The 15465-nt window shown below is 38.7% G+C and overlaps 3 protein-coding genes across 5 annotated transcripts; all 3 read left to right on the top strand.

The window, feature by feature from the left end:
* The first annotated feature begins 1812 nt into the window (after positions 1-1812).
* Positions 1813-4177, top strand: LOC137719787 (protein POLAR-like 1). Of its 2 annotated transcripts, XM_088685384.1 has the most exons (4): positions 1813-2482; positions 2570-3039; positions 3128-3483; positions 3875-4177. In XM_088685384.1, exons 1-4 carry the CDS (start codon positions 2047-2049, stop codon positions 3975-3977), a joined length of 1365 nt encoding a protein of 454 aa, XP_088541510.1. In that variant the 5' UTR covers positions 1813-2046; the 3' UTR covers positions 3978-4177. The 2 variants fall into 2 exon arrangements, with proteins under 2 accessions (XP_088541510.1, XP_068314910.1); XM_068458809.2 differs by lacking the exon at positions 3875-4177 and having other exon boundaries at positions 1817-2482; positions 3128-3623.
* A 2012-nt stretch (positions 4178-6189) lies between these two features.
* LOC137743824 (chorismate mutase 2) lies at positions 6190-8426 on the top strand. Its single transcript, XM_068483761.2, has 5 exons — positions 6190-6536; positions 6846-6932; positions 7018-7161; positions 7769-7861; positions 7998-8426. The coding sequence occupies exons 1-5, from the start codon at positions 6324-6326 to the stop codon at positions 8250-8252; spliced, it is 792 nt and encodes a 263-aa protein (XP_068339862.1). The 5' UTR covers positions 6190-6323; the 3' UTR covers positions 8253-8426.
* Positions 8427-8747: 321 nt separating this feature from the next.
* Positions 8748-15421, top strand: LOC137734910 (DNA-directed RNA polymerases IV and V subunit 2). Of its 2 annotated transcripts, none has more exons than XM_068474233.2 (8): positions 8748-9027; positions 9284-9785; positions 10139-10351; positions 10584-11479; positions 11885-12176; positions 12871-13821; positions 13921-14192; positions 14666-15421. In XM_068474233.2, exons 2-8 carry the CDS (start codon positions 9300-9302, stop codon positions 15165-15167), a joined length of 3612 nt encoding a protein of 1203 aa, XP_068330334.1. In that variant the 5' UTR covers positions 8748-9027; positions 9284-9299; the 3' UTR covers positions 15168-15421. The 2 variants fall into 2 exon arrangements, with proteins under 2 accessions (XP_068330334.1, XP_068330342.1); XM_068474241.2 differs by having other exon boundaries at positions 8750-9023.
* The last annotated feature ends 44 nt before the right edge of the window (positions 15422-15465 follow it).

The raw sequence follows: 15465 nt of genomic DNA, 5'->3' as shown, positions 1-15465 counted from the left end.
CAATTCTAGTCATCAAGCAACATTGCAAGATAATTAATAGAGCCGATAAGGTTTAAGTTAGAAAGTTGCTAGCATTCCCCCAATATGAATGCCTAACGATAGAGATCATACATTCCAAATCTGCAGTTAACAAAAACTAAAGTATAAAATATAAATATTCATACAATTTGAAAACAAAGTATTTACATTAGCTTAATGTTCATATTGATTATTTGGTTGGCCGTATGTCGTTATCACGACGAACATGTTGCACAAAACTTGGGGCGACAAAGCAATAGCTCAAAACCTAACAAGCGAACCAATTATTTGTATTTTTCAAGACTTTAATATGGAACGGTGACGATAAAGTTGCGGTGTTCAAAATTATTCGTGCAATGCTTTATGAATGTGGGTTCATGGTACTTGAATATCTTAGAATATATGGTGTTGAGTTTCTACCCATACGTTTCAAATTTGAAACTTTTGCTTTTTCTCAATAATAATAATAATAAATTTTAAAATGGTACTTGAATTTTTAATAAAAATTTTGACGTACTTCTAATAAGTTGCTTATAAGAAAAAACGCTTTACTGAAGAAAATTGCTTCTAAATCAAGCATGTAACGTGAGTCCATGGTGATATATATAGGGTATTGCTTCTTCATTTATGGTCGTAAGATCAAATAAATTAAAAAAAATCAAATGATAGAAATTAACAAAAACTGTGTGGAAGTACCATCCAATATATATATGTATGTATCGATTAAATTGGAGTAGTGTTTAACTTTTTTCTCCAACCAACTATGTGGATGGAATGGTTGTGATTTGTGAAGGTTGTATCAATTCATATGGTTTAGTTTTGGGTAAATTACACAAAACAACCTCAACTATTAGGTCAAACATAGTTTCATATCCCGTCTTTAAAAAATTTCAATGTCATACCTTATCTACGAATTTGTTGCAATGTCATACCTCTCATCAGTTTGTCTGTTAATTCTTCTGTTAAATGCTGATGTGGCTTAAAAAAATTAATTAAATATTTAAAACTAAAAAAATAAAATCTTTTTTTTTTTTTTGCATGGGACCCATCCCTTATCCCCTTACCTTTCCTCCCCGTTCTCATCTTCCCCCAACCCAAACCCAATAACCCATCGGTGGGTAGGGACTGATTCAAAAGAATGGTGGTGAAGATGATGAGGTGGCGACCACCTCTGACGACGAGGTGAGGCCGGAGGGCTGGGATCTGGTGAAGGAGGGTGCAGGCGGGGCCGATCCACAAGACAAAGAAAAAGAGGAGAAGTGGACGGTGGAGATTAGGTGGAAGGGATCCAAGGTGAAGGTCGGGAAAGGGGAGAGCGAGGGGAGGGATGGTTATAGGCACGGCAAGGGAGAGAAGTGGGGGAGGAAGGTGGGTAAGGTTGGTTTTTATTAGGGTGGTCCCCCATGAAAAAAAAAAAAATTTAAATGAATTTATTTTTTTAGGTTTTAATATTTAATTAATTTTTTTAAACCACGTCAGCATGTGACAGGATTTGGATTTGACAAACAAACTAACGGAATATATGATATTGTAAAAAATTCGTATATAAGCTATAACATTGAAATTTTTTTAAGACAAGATATGAAACTGTGGTTGACCTAATAATTGAAGTAGTTTTATGTAATTTACTATTTAGTTTTCTATTAATTTTATTCATTTAGAAATAGTTTTTGTTTGTTTGTTGGATTTATAATAAATTAATTAGCTAATGACCAGGAATTGAATTATCATGACGTGAATTTTATACTTGTGGAATTGTTGTCAAACGCGGCAAGCATCATTTCATATTCTTTAATCAAAATAATTCCAAATAATTTAAAAAAATGCACACATCAGAATTAGAAATCTTATAAACCCTAGGGACGTGTGCAGCCTCCTGACCCCATTGATGAGCTTCCCTCCATTTTTCAACACTATTTGAATCTATCTCTCTCTCTCTCTCTCTCTCTCTCTCTCTCTCTCTCTCTCTCTTTCTCCCCTCACTTTCTCTCTCTACACACTGTCACTGGTTCGTCGCATTTAATTCAGATGAGGAAGAAGAGGAAGGACGACCACTATCCCTTCTTTAAAACCCTAAACATTCTCCCCCCTTTCCGTTACTCCAAGACCCGCCACATCCGCATCGGCGACATTCTCGTTGATGAAGAATTGGGATCCGAAACCGACGGCTACGATTGCTCCGGAGACTTCAATATGGTTGGACACCCACTCCACCTCCCCGAGGACGACGACGACGACGACGACGACGACGGATTCATGGCCTTACAGTGGTCCTCCCCGCGCCGTATCATTTCCCGATGGTTGTCGACTCTGAAGCGAGGCAAACGGAGGCGATGCGACGCCGTACGGAGCCAGAAGAGACCGAAAGAGGTTGCAACGACGGAGAGGGAGACTGGAGACGAGTCAACGCACGCCACCTGTTCGACGAATGGATTGAACGGCGGTGGCGAGGAAACAGAACCAAGTAAGCAAATCAGAATTTGAATTTCTTGATATAATTGTCGAGTTTTTGAAGATTTTAGTACTAATTATTGAATTTTGTAAAATCCAGGACAGATTGTGAAAGATACGAGCTCAGTCAATTTGGGAGTTGCGTGCGGTTTGGTGTATCTGATTGTCGCCAGTAAAAATGAGCTTGCAAAGACGGCGGAGTTGCGGGCGGAGATGGAGCAGCTGCTTCAAAATGCAAAAGAGGAATTGCAGAGCAAGAATTCGCGTTTCGATTCCAGGCCGGTGGAGCCGAATGAGATGAATTTTGCTTCTTCCACAACCGATCTCCAACAGGCTTCGAGTTCGAGCTCTGAGAACCGGTTTTCGCTTCAATCTGGCATGGGTCGGGAAGTGTGCTCGGAATATGTTAGAAATGGAGAAGGAGAAGTAGAAAGGGATAAATGCGTGGAGGGAATGGATCAACTCGAGGCAGAGGTTGAAGCGGAGTTGGAACGATTGCAGCTCCGCTTAGAATTGGATTCGGAAAATCATTCATCCAATTCTAACTACACGCAGCAGCAAAGATTAAAGGTGCGGAGTGATTTATCATTGATTGAATTCAACTGTTGTTTTGATTGATTAATCTTATGAAACGAATGCTTGAATGTGAAAATGACAGGCTGTTCAAGACACAGCTCATGGAACAGGCGATGACGGTATCTCAGATTTTGGAGAAGAAATCGACACTCATGAAGCAGCACCAGCAGATTATAACGAAATGCCCTGTGACTTCAGAGTACCTGCACTCGAACTCGAGAGAAGGCTGCACGAACTGCTGGAAGCAAGTCAGGAAGAACGGATAAAGGAACTCGAAGTTGCATTAGAGTACATGAAGGACAAGCTTCACGAGAAGGAAATGGAGGTTTCGTGGTGGAGACAAAATGCGTCTGCAGCACTAACATCGCACCAACATCTAGATCCTTCATTGTCGGGTGCTTCCCAGCACAGTTCGGAGAGTACATTTCACTTGTTTAGGTGAGAAAACCAAACTGTACAGTGGCTTTTGAATTCTGTTACCAATTGGCATTGTTAGAAGTGTTGTATATGTTTTGGTTCCGCTTTTACATGTTCCGTGCATCCTTGTTCTCTCAATCAAAACTCCTGAGCTTGCAAAATTGTATATTGAGAAATCATTGGGAAGTGATTATTTTTTGGTTTAAGTTGCTATTTTGACATGTGTTGGATTATTCATGACGATAGAGTGAGCAGCTCTGGGTGGTCCCTCGTTTGATTATTGCGTAGTTACGTTGAACTTTTTCCTCTTATGTCACCCGAAAAAAGTTGTGATTCAAAAAGAGTAAGAATACCAGAACCACCAGTAGCAAAGGGTGAGTTTGAATGAACTGGTTTGTGATTACTATTACAGGGGAGTCTTCATACCGACAGCAGTAACACCAAAGGACGATTTGAGGCTTCCCACGGATGATAATTTGCTCAGCCAGGTGAAACCAAGAGGTTGTTTAGAGTAGTTTTCTTCAAACACAAGCAATTGATGTGTTTTCTCCAGGCGTTTTCTTCGAACACAGGCAATCAATTTTGTGCTTCTTGCGTGATTCTGATATGAGATGGGTTTGCAGAGGACATTGGGCCAATGATTTAAAATTTCAGTTCACACCTCTTCTCTAAACGCTGCTGCTGCAAGTAATGCATTTGGATGTGAGCGAGGCCGCATAATGTTGTTTGGGCCATTGGTTTTTTTTTTTTTTTTTTTTTTTTTTTGTCAGAAGGTGTTAGGGGACAGTGGTATCAAGCACAGAACCTCGGTTCAGGTATATACGCTTTGAACTGTTTGAGTTATAAATTCTTTAAGAACATAATATAATATTTGAATGATCTAATTGGGAATACTATTTGTTCTGAGTAGTCGGTGGATTGTACCGTCGGGTAACAGACCGCTCACATCTTATAAGAAGCACTGAAAGGTCGTTTGAAAATAAAATTTAAAAAAAATTAGAGACCAGTTGATGTCACATATGCTGTGACATAGACATAGTCTTAGTTTCAAATCTGAGATTTCAGTTTCACACTACAGCATCTTTAGCAGTTGGGAAGTAAATGGATTTAAAATGTGACTTAGCATACAAACAACACATGTAATATAATTTGGGTCTATAATTTAAGGTTTATGGTGGTACAATAATTGGATGATTTCGTTTAGAAGCTTCCCCCAATATATAATTTCTATGACACCGTCATATCGTTATTTTAATGTGTCATGCAATGATAAAATTATGTACATGAAATTTTCTTTACGTCACGTGGTGATATTATGTCAATTACACAGTGATACATACGTTAGAGTATTTCTAAGGGAGTTAGCAAAAATTTTCTTTTAAAACTGTCCTTTGCTAACTCATTTGGTACTTTTTTTGTTGCTTTAAAATTTTCTAACTCCAACCCGCTATTCAACTAATTCTTCAAGTTTTATCGTTCACTTTACAATATCCTAACTTTGTTTTATTTTGTGGTGTCCAATTTTTATTTTGAAACACTTTATTAAAATCTCTTCTCCGTATTCGATTACACTGAAAAATCTCTTGTCACTGTTCCGATCATTGTGTTATACGTTTTTATTTTATTTTTTTAGTTTTTATCACAAATAGTCTCTGAAACACTTTATTAAAATCTCTTCTGCATTTTCGATTACACTGAAAAATCTCTCGTCCACTGTTCCGATCATTGTGTTCTACGTTTTTATTTTATTTTTTTAGTTTTTATCACAAGTAATCTCTGAAGTTGAACCATACCATCATGATGGTTCTTGAAAATGAAAATCAATCAATGTGGTATCTAAATACGAGTCTCTCAAATCAATGTGCTCTTTTCAAATTCCGTTAAACCATCTGTTAATATGCTGATATGGCACATATGTGGACTTACATGTCTATTAAATGTTGCCACATGTGTGCAACATTTAATAGACTAGTAGGTACACATATATGCCACATCAGCATATTAACAAATATTTTGACAGAATTTTAACGAAAATACTATATTGATTTGCGATAGTCATATTCAAATATTACTTTAATTGGTTTTCATTTTAAAAAATCATCATCATGATAGTATGGGTCAATTTGGATTATGACTAGTATATGGGCACACACAAAGTGTGTGAGAAAATTTATTATTTTTGTTTTTGAAGTAGAAGGAGAGAGGAAGAGAGTGATAGAGAATGTGAGACTAGGAAGTTTTTATTTTTTAATTAGAGATATGTTATGATTTCATGTAGGTGAAGCTTGAAAAAAAAAAAAATTTTGGTTGTGTGAAATTACATTTTTGCCCCATATTTTTTATTCATGTTCTGTTTTAATTAGAGGATTAAACTGATAATTTCATAAAATTTTGATTGACAATGAGTGTTTTATTAATTAATAGAGATAAGAATTCTTTTTTATTTTGTTATAATTGAATATCCGACTTCTTGTTGACTCTACATATCCAACGGTTGAGAGAGAGGGACCGTGCCTTGACGTCGACGGTTAAAATTCGGTGAACCCGCGTGTGACCCTTGCAGCTGGCCCCCACTAACCGTGAAAGCCGCTGTGCAATCACGTCGCGACACGTTATGGCTAGATTCCCACGCTGAGCAATCACGTCACCGCGTGTACGCAAGTGGTCCCCCACCCCCACCCCCTCCCGCTCTGTTTTTCCGTCCGCTTAAAAAACCCACCACGACCACCTCCTCCCTCTCATTCCCACTAAGCAAAGATTCCAAATTTTCCTTACTTTCCGCTCTTTCTAACTTTCTGTTTGTTTCCCGAGAAAAAAAAAGTGCGCTGTCCACAGTTTCCCTACATTTTATACACATTGAAATGGCCGCTGAATCGAACTCCAAGAGTGATATTTTGACGCTTGAGAAAGTGAGAGAGGCGTTGATTAAACAAGAAGACACCATAATTTCCCGGCTGATTCAGAGAGCAAACTTCCCTTTGAATTCTCCGGCGTACGACGAGGGAAAGTTTCCATCTTTTCCTGGTTCTCTCCTTCAATTTGTTGTCAAGGAGACAGAAGCCCTCCAATCCAAGGTAATTATACTCATTTTGCATTTCGAGAATCTCCGTCTCGAGATTAATTTCCGAGAAACTGGAATATCACGGTGACGGTATTTTTAATTCAATTTCAATCGTGCATTGTCGTGCGATTAAAATAATGATGGTATGTAATTGGCTTGAATATCACTTTGTGACGTGACATCCCGCAAGTTTCTCTCTCGGATTCTTCGTAATCACGTGAATTGTTTTGTTTTCTCCGTTTCTTGTTCTGTACATTTTGGGAAAATCCGAGGTGACAATGATTATTTATGTCTGTCACAAACGTTATCTCTTGATTAATAGGTTGGTCGGTATGAAAGTCCAGAAGAACATCCGTTTTTCCCGGAAAGTTTACCCCCTTCGTTGCTGCCCCTTCCGGCAAATCCACCGGTGATTGGATTTACCCAGAATGTTTTAATTCTTTCGTTTGAATGTTATAATTTTTGGGAAGATAATTTGGTTAAATTTTGTATAGGTATTGCATCCTGCTGCAGGTTCGATTAACATAAACGAAAAGATTTGGGAGTTCTATTTCGACGAATTGCTTCCTCTGTTTGCTGCCCCCGGCGACGATGGAAGCTATGCATCAACTGCTTCTAGTGATCTTGATTGCTTACAGGTAAAGCTGATTTTTAATTATTTTCTGTGTGGGAATAATATAATGCTATTGCGGTTGGTGAAGTGTTTGTGCCACTAATGTTTTGTTTGTAAAGTGATTCTCATGTACAGAAGCACTTATGTTTATGTTTATAAGCTCGAATTGGATCCCATCCGGATCCATTTTATAGGTATTCTAAGAATCCTCATATCTTAATTATTTATCGTGTATGATTGTATCGTCCGGTCATAAATCATCTGATTTTTTATTATTTAAAATTAAATATGGTATTGACGAAAACTGATTGTACGTTGTACGATGAACGATTAGGATATATAAATCTCTAAGATTCTCACAAAGTAAATCCGAAGAAGATCATTTTTCCCTTTTGTAAAAGCACTTGTACTTTTGTACAAGTACTTCTCCGTTGTTATCTAAAAAAACAATCGTACTTTTTTTGCCGAAGTCATGAGTGCTTTGTAAAAGCACTTTTCAAACTCACATGTTACATATTGTAAGATTTGTTTAAGAATGATCTGGAAAGAAGCAGTTACTGCTTCAAATTCTCAATTCAGATGAACTGATCACAGATGTATTTTCATTGAACTGAATGTTGTTTCACCTGAAGGCCATCTCTAGCCGGATTCATTACGGATACTATGTAGCCGAGGTTAAATTCAAGGGTTCCCCTCAAGACTACGAACCAGCGATTCGCGATCAGGTTGGTTGGTTGATTGTAATTTAACAAGTGGAAGTTGAGCTTGGCGTATTTTATACATTGACCGCTTGTGGATTACCTTTCGGGAAGTGTTTTGTAGAGCAGAAAATTAAATGAAATTGGGGTTTGAATTTTTCAGGATAGGGACGGTCTGATGAAATTGTTGACATTTGTGGATGTGGAAGAGATGGTGAAGAAACGAGTTGAGAAGAAGGCAAAGGTGTTGGGGCAAGAAGTAAGTCTAGTTGACAATGCCAACGCTAAAACCGACAAACACAACTCAAGTGAAAAATACAAGGTTGATCCGTCGGTAGTTTCTCGCCTCTACGAAGAATGGATAATGCCGCTCACGAAGCTTGTTCAAGTCGAGTATCTCCTTCGCCGGCTAGACTAGATTCAAAGTGTGATGAATTTTGTGTCTTACATCATCAGGACTTTGATGACATGATTATATAATAAGACTAAGTTCGTAATGTATCCTTGTGTGTTTGGAGATGTGTATTTACCATTTTAGCTAGCGGGAATTTTTTACAATAGAAGGAATCAAACCCGTATTTTACCACTAAAACGTTCTAAGGAGACTAAATTTTAGGATTATCTTTTATAGACCACATGATGTAGCGGTTAATGATTGAATTTCATTTTATATAATTTAAAAAATGAGCCCAACCACATGATGTGGAAAATTTAACCGTATCTTTTCGTAATTGATATGATCTAAATTAAGTGAAGCGAATCATGAGTTTTAAGGTGCAGAACGAAAATATTTTTGTTTCAGAAAAAGACATTACCCAAAAATAAGCCTAATTAATAGGGTTGCTACTTTTTCCAAACTTGCTCATTTTCCACGGTCCGTTATAAGAAAGCCCAAACCATTTACCCAGAAAGAATACGTCGTCGTCGTGACTCGTAAGCGGAAAAATAATAATTAACACCACGAAAATGGAGGAGCTGAGAGCTCAGTAGTCACTACTGCTGACTGGTACGTTACAACAATCCAAACTCTCCTCTCTCTTTCTTCTCAAGGCAGCGAGTGAGAGATTGAAAAAAAATCCCCAAAAATCTGACATGCATTGCTTGTAAACCCTAATTTTGGAGAGTTCGAAGCCAGCATTTCTACTGTCAGCGGGTTTAGGGTTCATTTTTCACTCCGATCGAGCTCACTGTAAGTACGTATTCATTTCTCTGTTTATAATTATATAATATAATTATTTTTCTCTCTGTTATTTTTCCGGCCATGAGTTTCTTCTAGGAGCAGAGCTGTTTGATGATAAATTTGTGAATTTATCTGTTTTATTTTTTAATTTTTGAGCATTTCTGGAGGAATTCACGTGTTTTTTTTTTTATGTGTTTGGTCAGGTAGGTTTAAGCTTTGCTAATTTGATATTATTTATCTTGTTCATCATCTTATGCTTTACTTAACAGACAGATTTTGAATCCAATGGGGGCGTCCTCGAATGCCAAGGGAGATATCGGTATGAGCAGCAAGGGAGAAAGTTTTACAAATGGTGTTGACATGGACATCGACGATAGTGACTATGATGATGAACACGATTACTCGACTAGCCTTAACGACCTGGGGGAAGGACTTCTGATGAATTTCTGTAAGGAGGCAGCAACGTCATTCTTCGTCGAGTATGGCCTCATTAGTCATCAAATCAACTCATACAATGACTTTATAAAAAATGGCATACAAAGGGTCTTCAGTTCTTTTGGTGAGATTGTGGTTGAGCCTGGCTATGACCCGTCGAAGAAGGGAGATAACGAATGGCGCTATGCTTTAGTGAAGTTTGGGACTGTTACCCTTGGCAGGCCAAGTTTTTGGGGTGGTTCTGACAATGATAAGGAGTATAATATGTTGCCTAGGCATGCTCGACTTCAGAACATGACATACTGCTCTAAGATGAAAGTGAATATCACCGTCGAGGTAAATGAATTTGATAATTAAGTTAAGTAGATGCATGAAATTAATTTTAGTGCAGTTCTGCTGTCTCATTTGACATTTTTTTCATGCTGTAGATAGTCCAACTTATCTAGTTATGATTTCGAGCTCTAATTCGCTAAAGTGTTTAACATGAATTTTACTTGACATACTACACTTACAAATCATGATACCATAGTTTGATTTATCATGCAGCTGTATCATAGAATATGGTGGGTGTCCTTTTTGTGTAGTTTCTATGTTGACAACCAATTTGGAGGATAATAATCTTAAAATATTTCTTTTTATCTCCCCATTTCATATGTCTCATAATGTATGGAATATTTGTAATCTGTCAGGTATATAATCAACGACTTGTCAGCAGCGATAAGTTTAAGACTGGAAAAGAACGGTTTCTTGACAAGGAAATTTTAAGTACAGATACCAGAGACATTACAATTGGTAGTGTCCCTGTGATGGTGAAGTCTGACTTATGCTGGATGAAGGACGTTGAGAAAGGTGACTGTGATTTTGATCACGGAGGCTATTTTATAATCAAGGGTGCAGAGAAGGTGAGCCCAAAACTTACTTTAATTTCAGACATGGAGATGACTCATTATTTCTGGTTGCAAATGAAGTTTGCAGATGATCTAAGTGTAGAAATGACAGTTTTTCACTTTTCTGGATTTTTGTTTGTTCAAAGCTACTTGGTGCCTTTAAAATTGTTTAATGGGACTCTGCTATGCAATGTAATGTTTCTTTTCATACGCAGTTTTAGTGACATTTGTATAATGTATAATGCAGACATTTATTGCACAAGAACAGAGCTGTCTGAAGAAACTTCTCATCACAAATAATCAGGGTCTGACAGTAGCATATAGGTCAGAGGTGAAGAGGCATAGGTTAATAATTAGACTAGTTGGAATTTCTAAACTTGAAAACATTGAAGGAGTAGAGAAAGTCCTTACCGTTTACTTCATGTCGACAGAAATCCCTGTGTGGGTATGGTTTTTTGCGCTTGGCGTTTCATCGGATAGAGAAGTTATTGATCTGATTGATTATGGTAGTGAAGATGCCAGCATTTTGAACATACTTTTTGCCTCAATTCGCGATGCCGATAAAGCTACTGAAAAAGTGGATGGGGGCTTCCGTAGGGGGAAGAATGCCCTCAAATATGTGGATGATGTGATAAAGAAAACTGCATTTCCACCTGGGGAAAGCATCGAAGACTGCATTAACTTGTATCTTTTTCCCAATCTCAGAGGCCTAAAGCAAAAGGCTCGCTTTCTTGGGTATATGGTGAAGTCTCTGTTACAAGCCTCCGCTGGTCGCAGGAAATGCGACAATAGGGATGACTTTAGGAACAAGAGGTTGGACTTGGCAGGTGAGCTTCTCGAACGAGAGCTAAAGGCGCATATCGGACATGCGAGGCGGCGCATGGCAAAGGCCTTGCAGAGAGACCTTTACGGTGATCGGGTTGTGCGGCCAATTGAACACTACCTAGATGCCTCCATAGTTACTAATGGCATCTCGAGAGCATTCTCAACTGGAGCATGGTGTCATCCCTTCAAGAGAATGGAGAGGATGTCTGGTGTAGTGGCTAATGTTGGGCGAGCAAATCCGCTGCAGACAATGATTGATATGCGGAAGACAAGGCAGCAGGTTCAATATACAGGGAAGGTTGGAGATGCAAGATACCCGTGAGTAACTTTTAACTTATCTCAACTTTTGTCTCCTGCTGTCGTGCAATAGCTTTATCCTAGTAGGCGGTCCAAAGAATATAGCTTTAGCTTAAAAATGCTCTGCTCATAGATATTTCTTCTTCTTTTTTTTTTCAGCTGAAAGTTCTTCCTTACACTATTAGAACCTTTGTTATTCCATTCCATACATCAACACCAAAAACACATTAAGTTCTTTTTTGTTGTAAATGAGTTTAGATTTCATTGGGATGAAATTATTTACCTTAAGCTGTTTGCCATTCTCTTACTAACTACATGCTCTATAAAATATCTGCTGCATTAAATCCTTGGGGGCTTTACGGTTTTTTTGTTTGCAAGATATTTGGACAAATTGAAATTGTGGCTTACAGAACCTTGTGGATGCAGGCATCCTTCTCACTGGGGTAAAGTTTGCTTTCTCTCAACCCCAGATGGTGAGAATTGTGGGCTTGTAAAAAATTTGGCTACCACTGGATTAGTAAGTACGAATATATTGGAATCTCTACTACCTGAATTGTCTCTCTGTGGAATGGAGAAATTGGTGGATGATACTTCTACCTCACTGCAAGGGAAGCTCAAAGTTTTTCTGAATGGGGACTGGGTTGGAGTTTGTGAAGATTCCCTCTCATTTGTCTCGGAACTCAGGAGGATGCGACGTAGGAAAAAGTTGCCACCTCAGGTTTTCTCTTGTTCAATCCCATTGATGAGTTTCAAATTTCAAATTGCTTTGGTCTTGTTATGATGGCCATAATTTATTTTTGCTTCAGTTTAGGCAGACATTTGAATTACAATGTGTAAAGATGACCTTCAGACAATAATCTTGTACTACAGCTTTAGGAGCAATGTTGATCACACTATTTCGTGTTTTAGTATAACCTTTTTCTTATTTTTGGTTGGTCTCTTGATTACATGTTTATACATCATAATTGTATTTTATTTGATACCCAAGAAGCTAGCCATTGTTGAATGCTTTCCTGATCTATTTGCATTTGCTTTATTAAGTTGGTTGTTATTTCCTTCCAGTTTGATACTTCTGTCTTTTAATTAGGGATTTCAATTTGCTCACTCTTTGCTGATAAGTAATCAACCTTTATGTGATTCTCAAAGTTTTAGTTACCTGCTAATTCTATGATAGTTTTAATTAGTAGTAAGCAGATAGATGATGTATGTCTGCATTATTGGAAAAAATTTAGTTTAACTGCTCTTCATACATTTTTTTTTTCACTAGGAAGCAACATGTACTTTTGATGCATATCTCAGTTATTAGAATCAGTTCACATCACCTGTTATTTATACAGTTATTTTCCTTTGCTAATAAGCAATTAGCGTGCATTTTTATGATGGATATCTAACACTGGTCAATTTTGTCTTAGGTGGAAATCAAAAGAGATGAAAAGCAAGGAGAAGTACGAGTATATTCTGATGCTGGAAGGATCCTACGCCCTCTCTTGGTAGTTGAGAATTTGAACAAGATAAAAGCATTTAAAGGGGGAAAGTATCCATTCCAGTATTTTCTTGACAAAGGAATAATCGAGCTTATTGGAGCTGAAGAAGAGGAAGACTGTAGTACTGCATGGGGCATTAGATATCTGTTCATGGAAGAAAAGGGAAAATCAGCTGTAAAGTACACACACTGTGAGCTGGACATGTCATTCCTGTTGGGTTTAAGCTGTAGCATTATCCCATTTGCGAATCATGACCATGCAAGGAGGGTCCTCTACCAGGCCCAGAAGCACTCGGCGCAGGCTATTGGGTTTTCTACCACAAATCCTAACCTTCGAGTGGATACGCTGTCTCACCAACTGCACTACCCCCAGAGGCCACTTTTTCAGACAATGACGTCCGACTGCCTTGGCAAACGAGGACACCAACTGGGTCAAAACAGAGTTTTGCCAAAGCCCGAATTGCACAATGGTCAGAATGCGATTGTGGCAGTCAATGTTCACTTGGGATTCAACCAAGAAGACAGCATAGTAATGAACCGGGCATCATTGGAACGTGGTATGTTCCGATCTGAGCATATCAGAAGTTACAAGGCTGAGGTTGACAACAAGGACTCCCTGGAAAAAAGGCGGAAGCCTGATGATTGTGTCAATTTTGGCAAGATGCAGAGCAAGTTTGGCCGGGTTGACAATCTCGATGAGGACGGCTTTCCATACGTCGGTGCAAACTTGCAGAGTGGTGATATCATCATCGGGAGGTGCAGTGAATCAGGAGCTGATCATAGCATCAAACTGAAGCACACCGAAAGGGGAATGGTTCAGAAGGTTGTGCTTTCTTCTAATGATGATGGAAAAAACTTTGCTGTTGTTTCTATGAGACAGGTAAATCTTACAGTGAAATAATTTTTTAAGGCATGCCTATTGTTTTTATTCCAGTTTAAGAATTTCCATTCACTAATTATATTGTAACTTTTTGAATAGGTTCGCTCACCGTGTCTTGGAGACAAGTTCTCGAGCATGCATGGGCAAAAGGGGGTTCTAGGTTTTCTGGAGTCCCAAGAGAACTTCCCTTTCACAGTACAAGGGATAGTTCCAGATATTGTTATAAATCCCCATGCATTTCCGTCAAGACAAACTCCTGGTCAACTCTTAGAAGCTGCTTTAGGGAAGGGAATCGCCTCTGGTGGTCAGAAGAGATATGCCACCCCATTCTCTACTCTCTCTGTCGATGACATCGCAAAACAACTGCATAGGTAACTGTGTCGTTCTATTTCATGACTTGTATACTTCCACTGCACTGTAAAACAGTACATTTTAATTTCACATTCCACCCTGACATCATTTTACTTCTCAGACTCAGCCCTGGCATTTTCTTTTGAAATTTCTCTCTCTGGGCATTTGGCTTGCTAAATTAGTTTGAATTTTTACTGAATGTTTGTTGCTATGTAAAAGAATGTTAAAATCTTTCTTCATTGGGTTGTTCTAAGTATGTGCCAGGGTACCCTGCATAACTTCACTGCCATGCTTTCCCTTGATGTTTCTGAGTACAATCATTTTGACCCTTGGTTTTTCAGTTATCGGTTCGATTTTAACTTTCGATGTTATTAGTTGGTACTTGGTGGGTCACATGTCTATGAATTGTTCTCGCATACAAGCAGATGGTCTTTCCTCTTTTCCCCGTAGAATGGATTAGAGTTGTTCATGTGTCGTTTAATATCTATGTCAGGGCTGGATTTTCAAGATGCGGAAAAGAGAGAGTATACAGTGGTGGAACCGGTCAAATGGTTCGTTCCCTCATATTCATGGGCCCCACCTTTTATCAGCGCCTGATTCACATGTCTGAAGACAAAGTAAAGTTCCGGAACACTGGGCCAGTCCACCCTCTCACCCGTCAGCCGGTGGCAGATCGGAAGCGATTTGGAGGGATCAAGTTTGGAGAAATGGAACGTGACTGCCTAATAGCACACGGAGCTTCGGCAAACTTACATGAGCGCCTATTCACTCTCAGTGACTCCTCCCAGGTGTATATCTGCCAGAAATGCGAACACGTAGCTAATGTGATCCAACGGTCGGTTGAAGGAGGACGTAAGATCAGGGGTCCGTACTGCCGGAATTGCAATTCTGCAGATGATCTTGTGAAGGCAAACGTCCCGTATGGGGCGAAGTTACTGTGCCAGGAGCTGTTCAGCATGGGGATCAGTTTGAAGTTCGAGACTCGGTTTTCTTAGAGTGAAGGAGTAGTTGTGGAATGGGGGAACCCTAAATCTGACTGATGAATATTTTGATTAGTACCAATCTGCAGCTTTTGTATAATTTGTTGCTACAAATTGTTATTAGGACATCTGAAATTCTAATGGTCTCTTCAGAGAATCTGAAAATGTGGGCTAGTCTACTTGACAAGGACAATGTGCTCGCCCTCTTGCATTTAGGTTCAAATCTTTCGCCCCCATAAATTTGATGGATCACTTGTTTGTTTGGATCACTTTACATTTGTATTCTTATTCTTTAGGTCCCAAAAATCATTTT

The sequence above is a fragment of the Pyrus communis genome, chromosome 15 (genome assembly GCF_041283825.1).
Source record: "Pyrus communis isolate YQ-2024b chromosome 15, ASM4128382v1, whole genome shotgun sequence".
Classification (NCBI taxonomy): domain Eukaryota; kingdom Viridiplantae; phylum Streptophyta; class Magnoliopsida; order Rosales; family Rosaceae; genus Pyrus; species Pyrus communis.
Note: the sequence above shows the minus strand (reverse complement) of the source record. Positions and strands in the feature narration are given on the sequence as shown.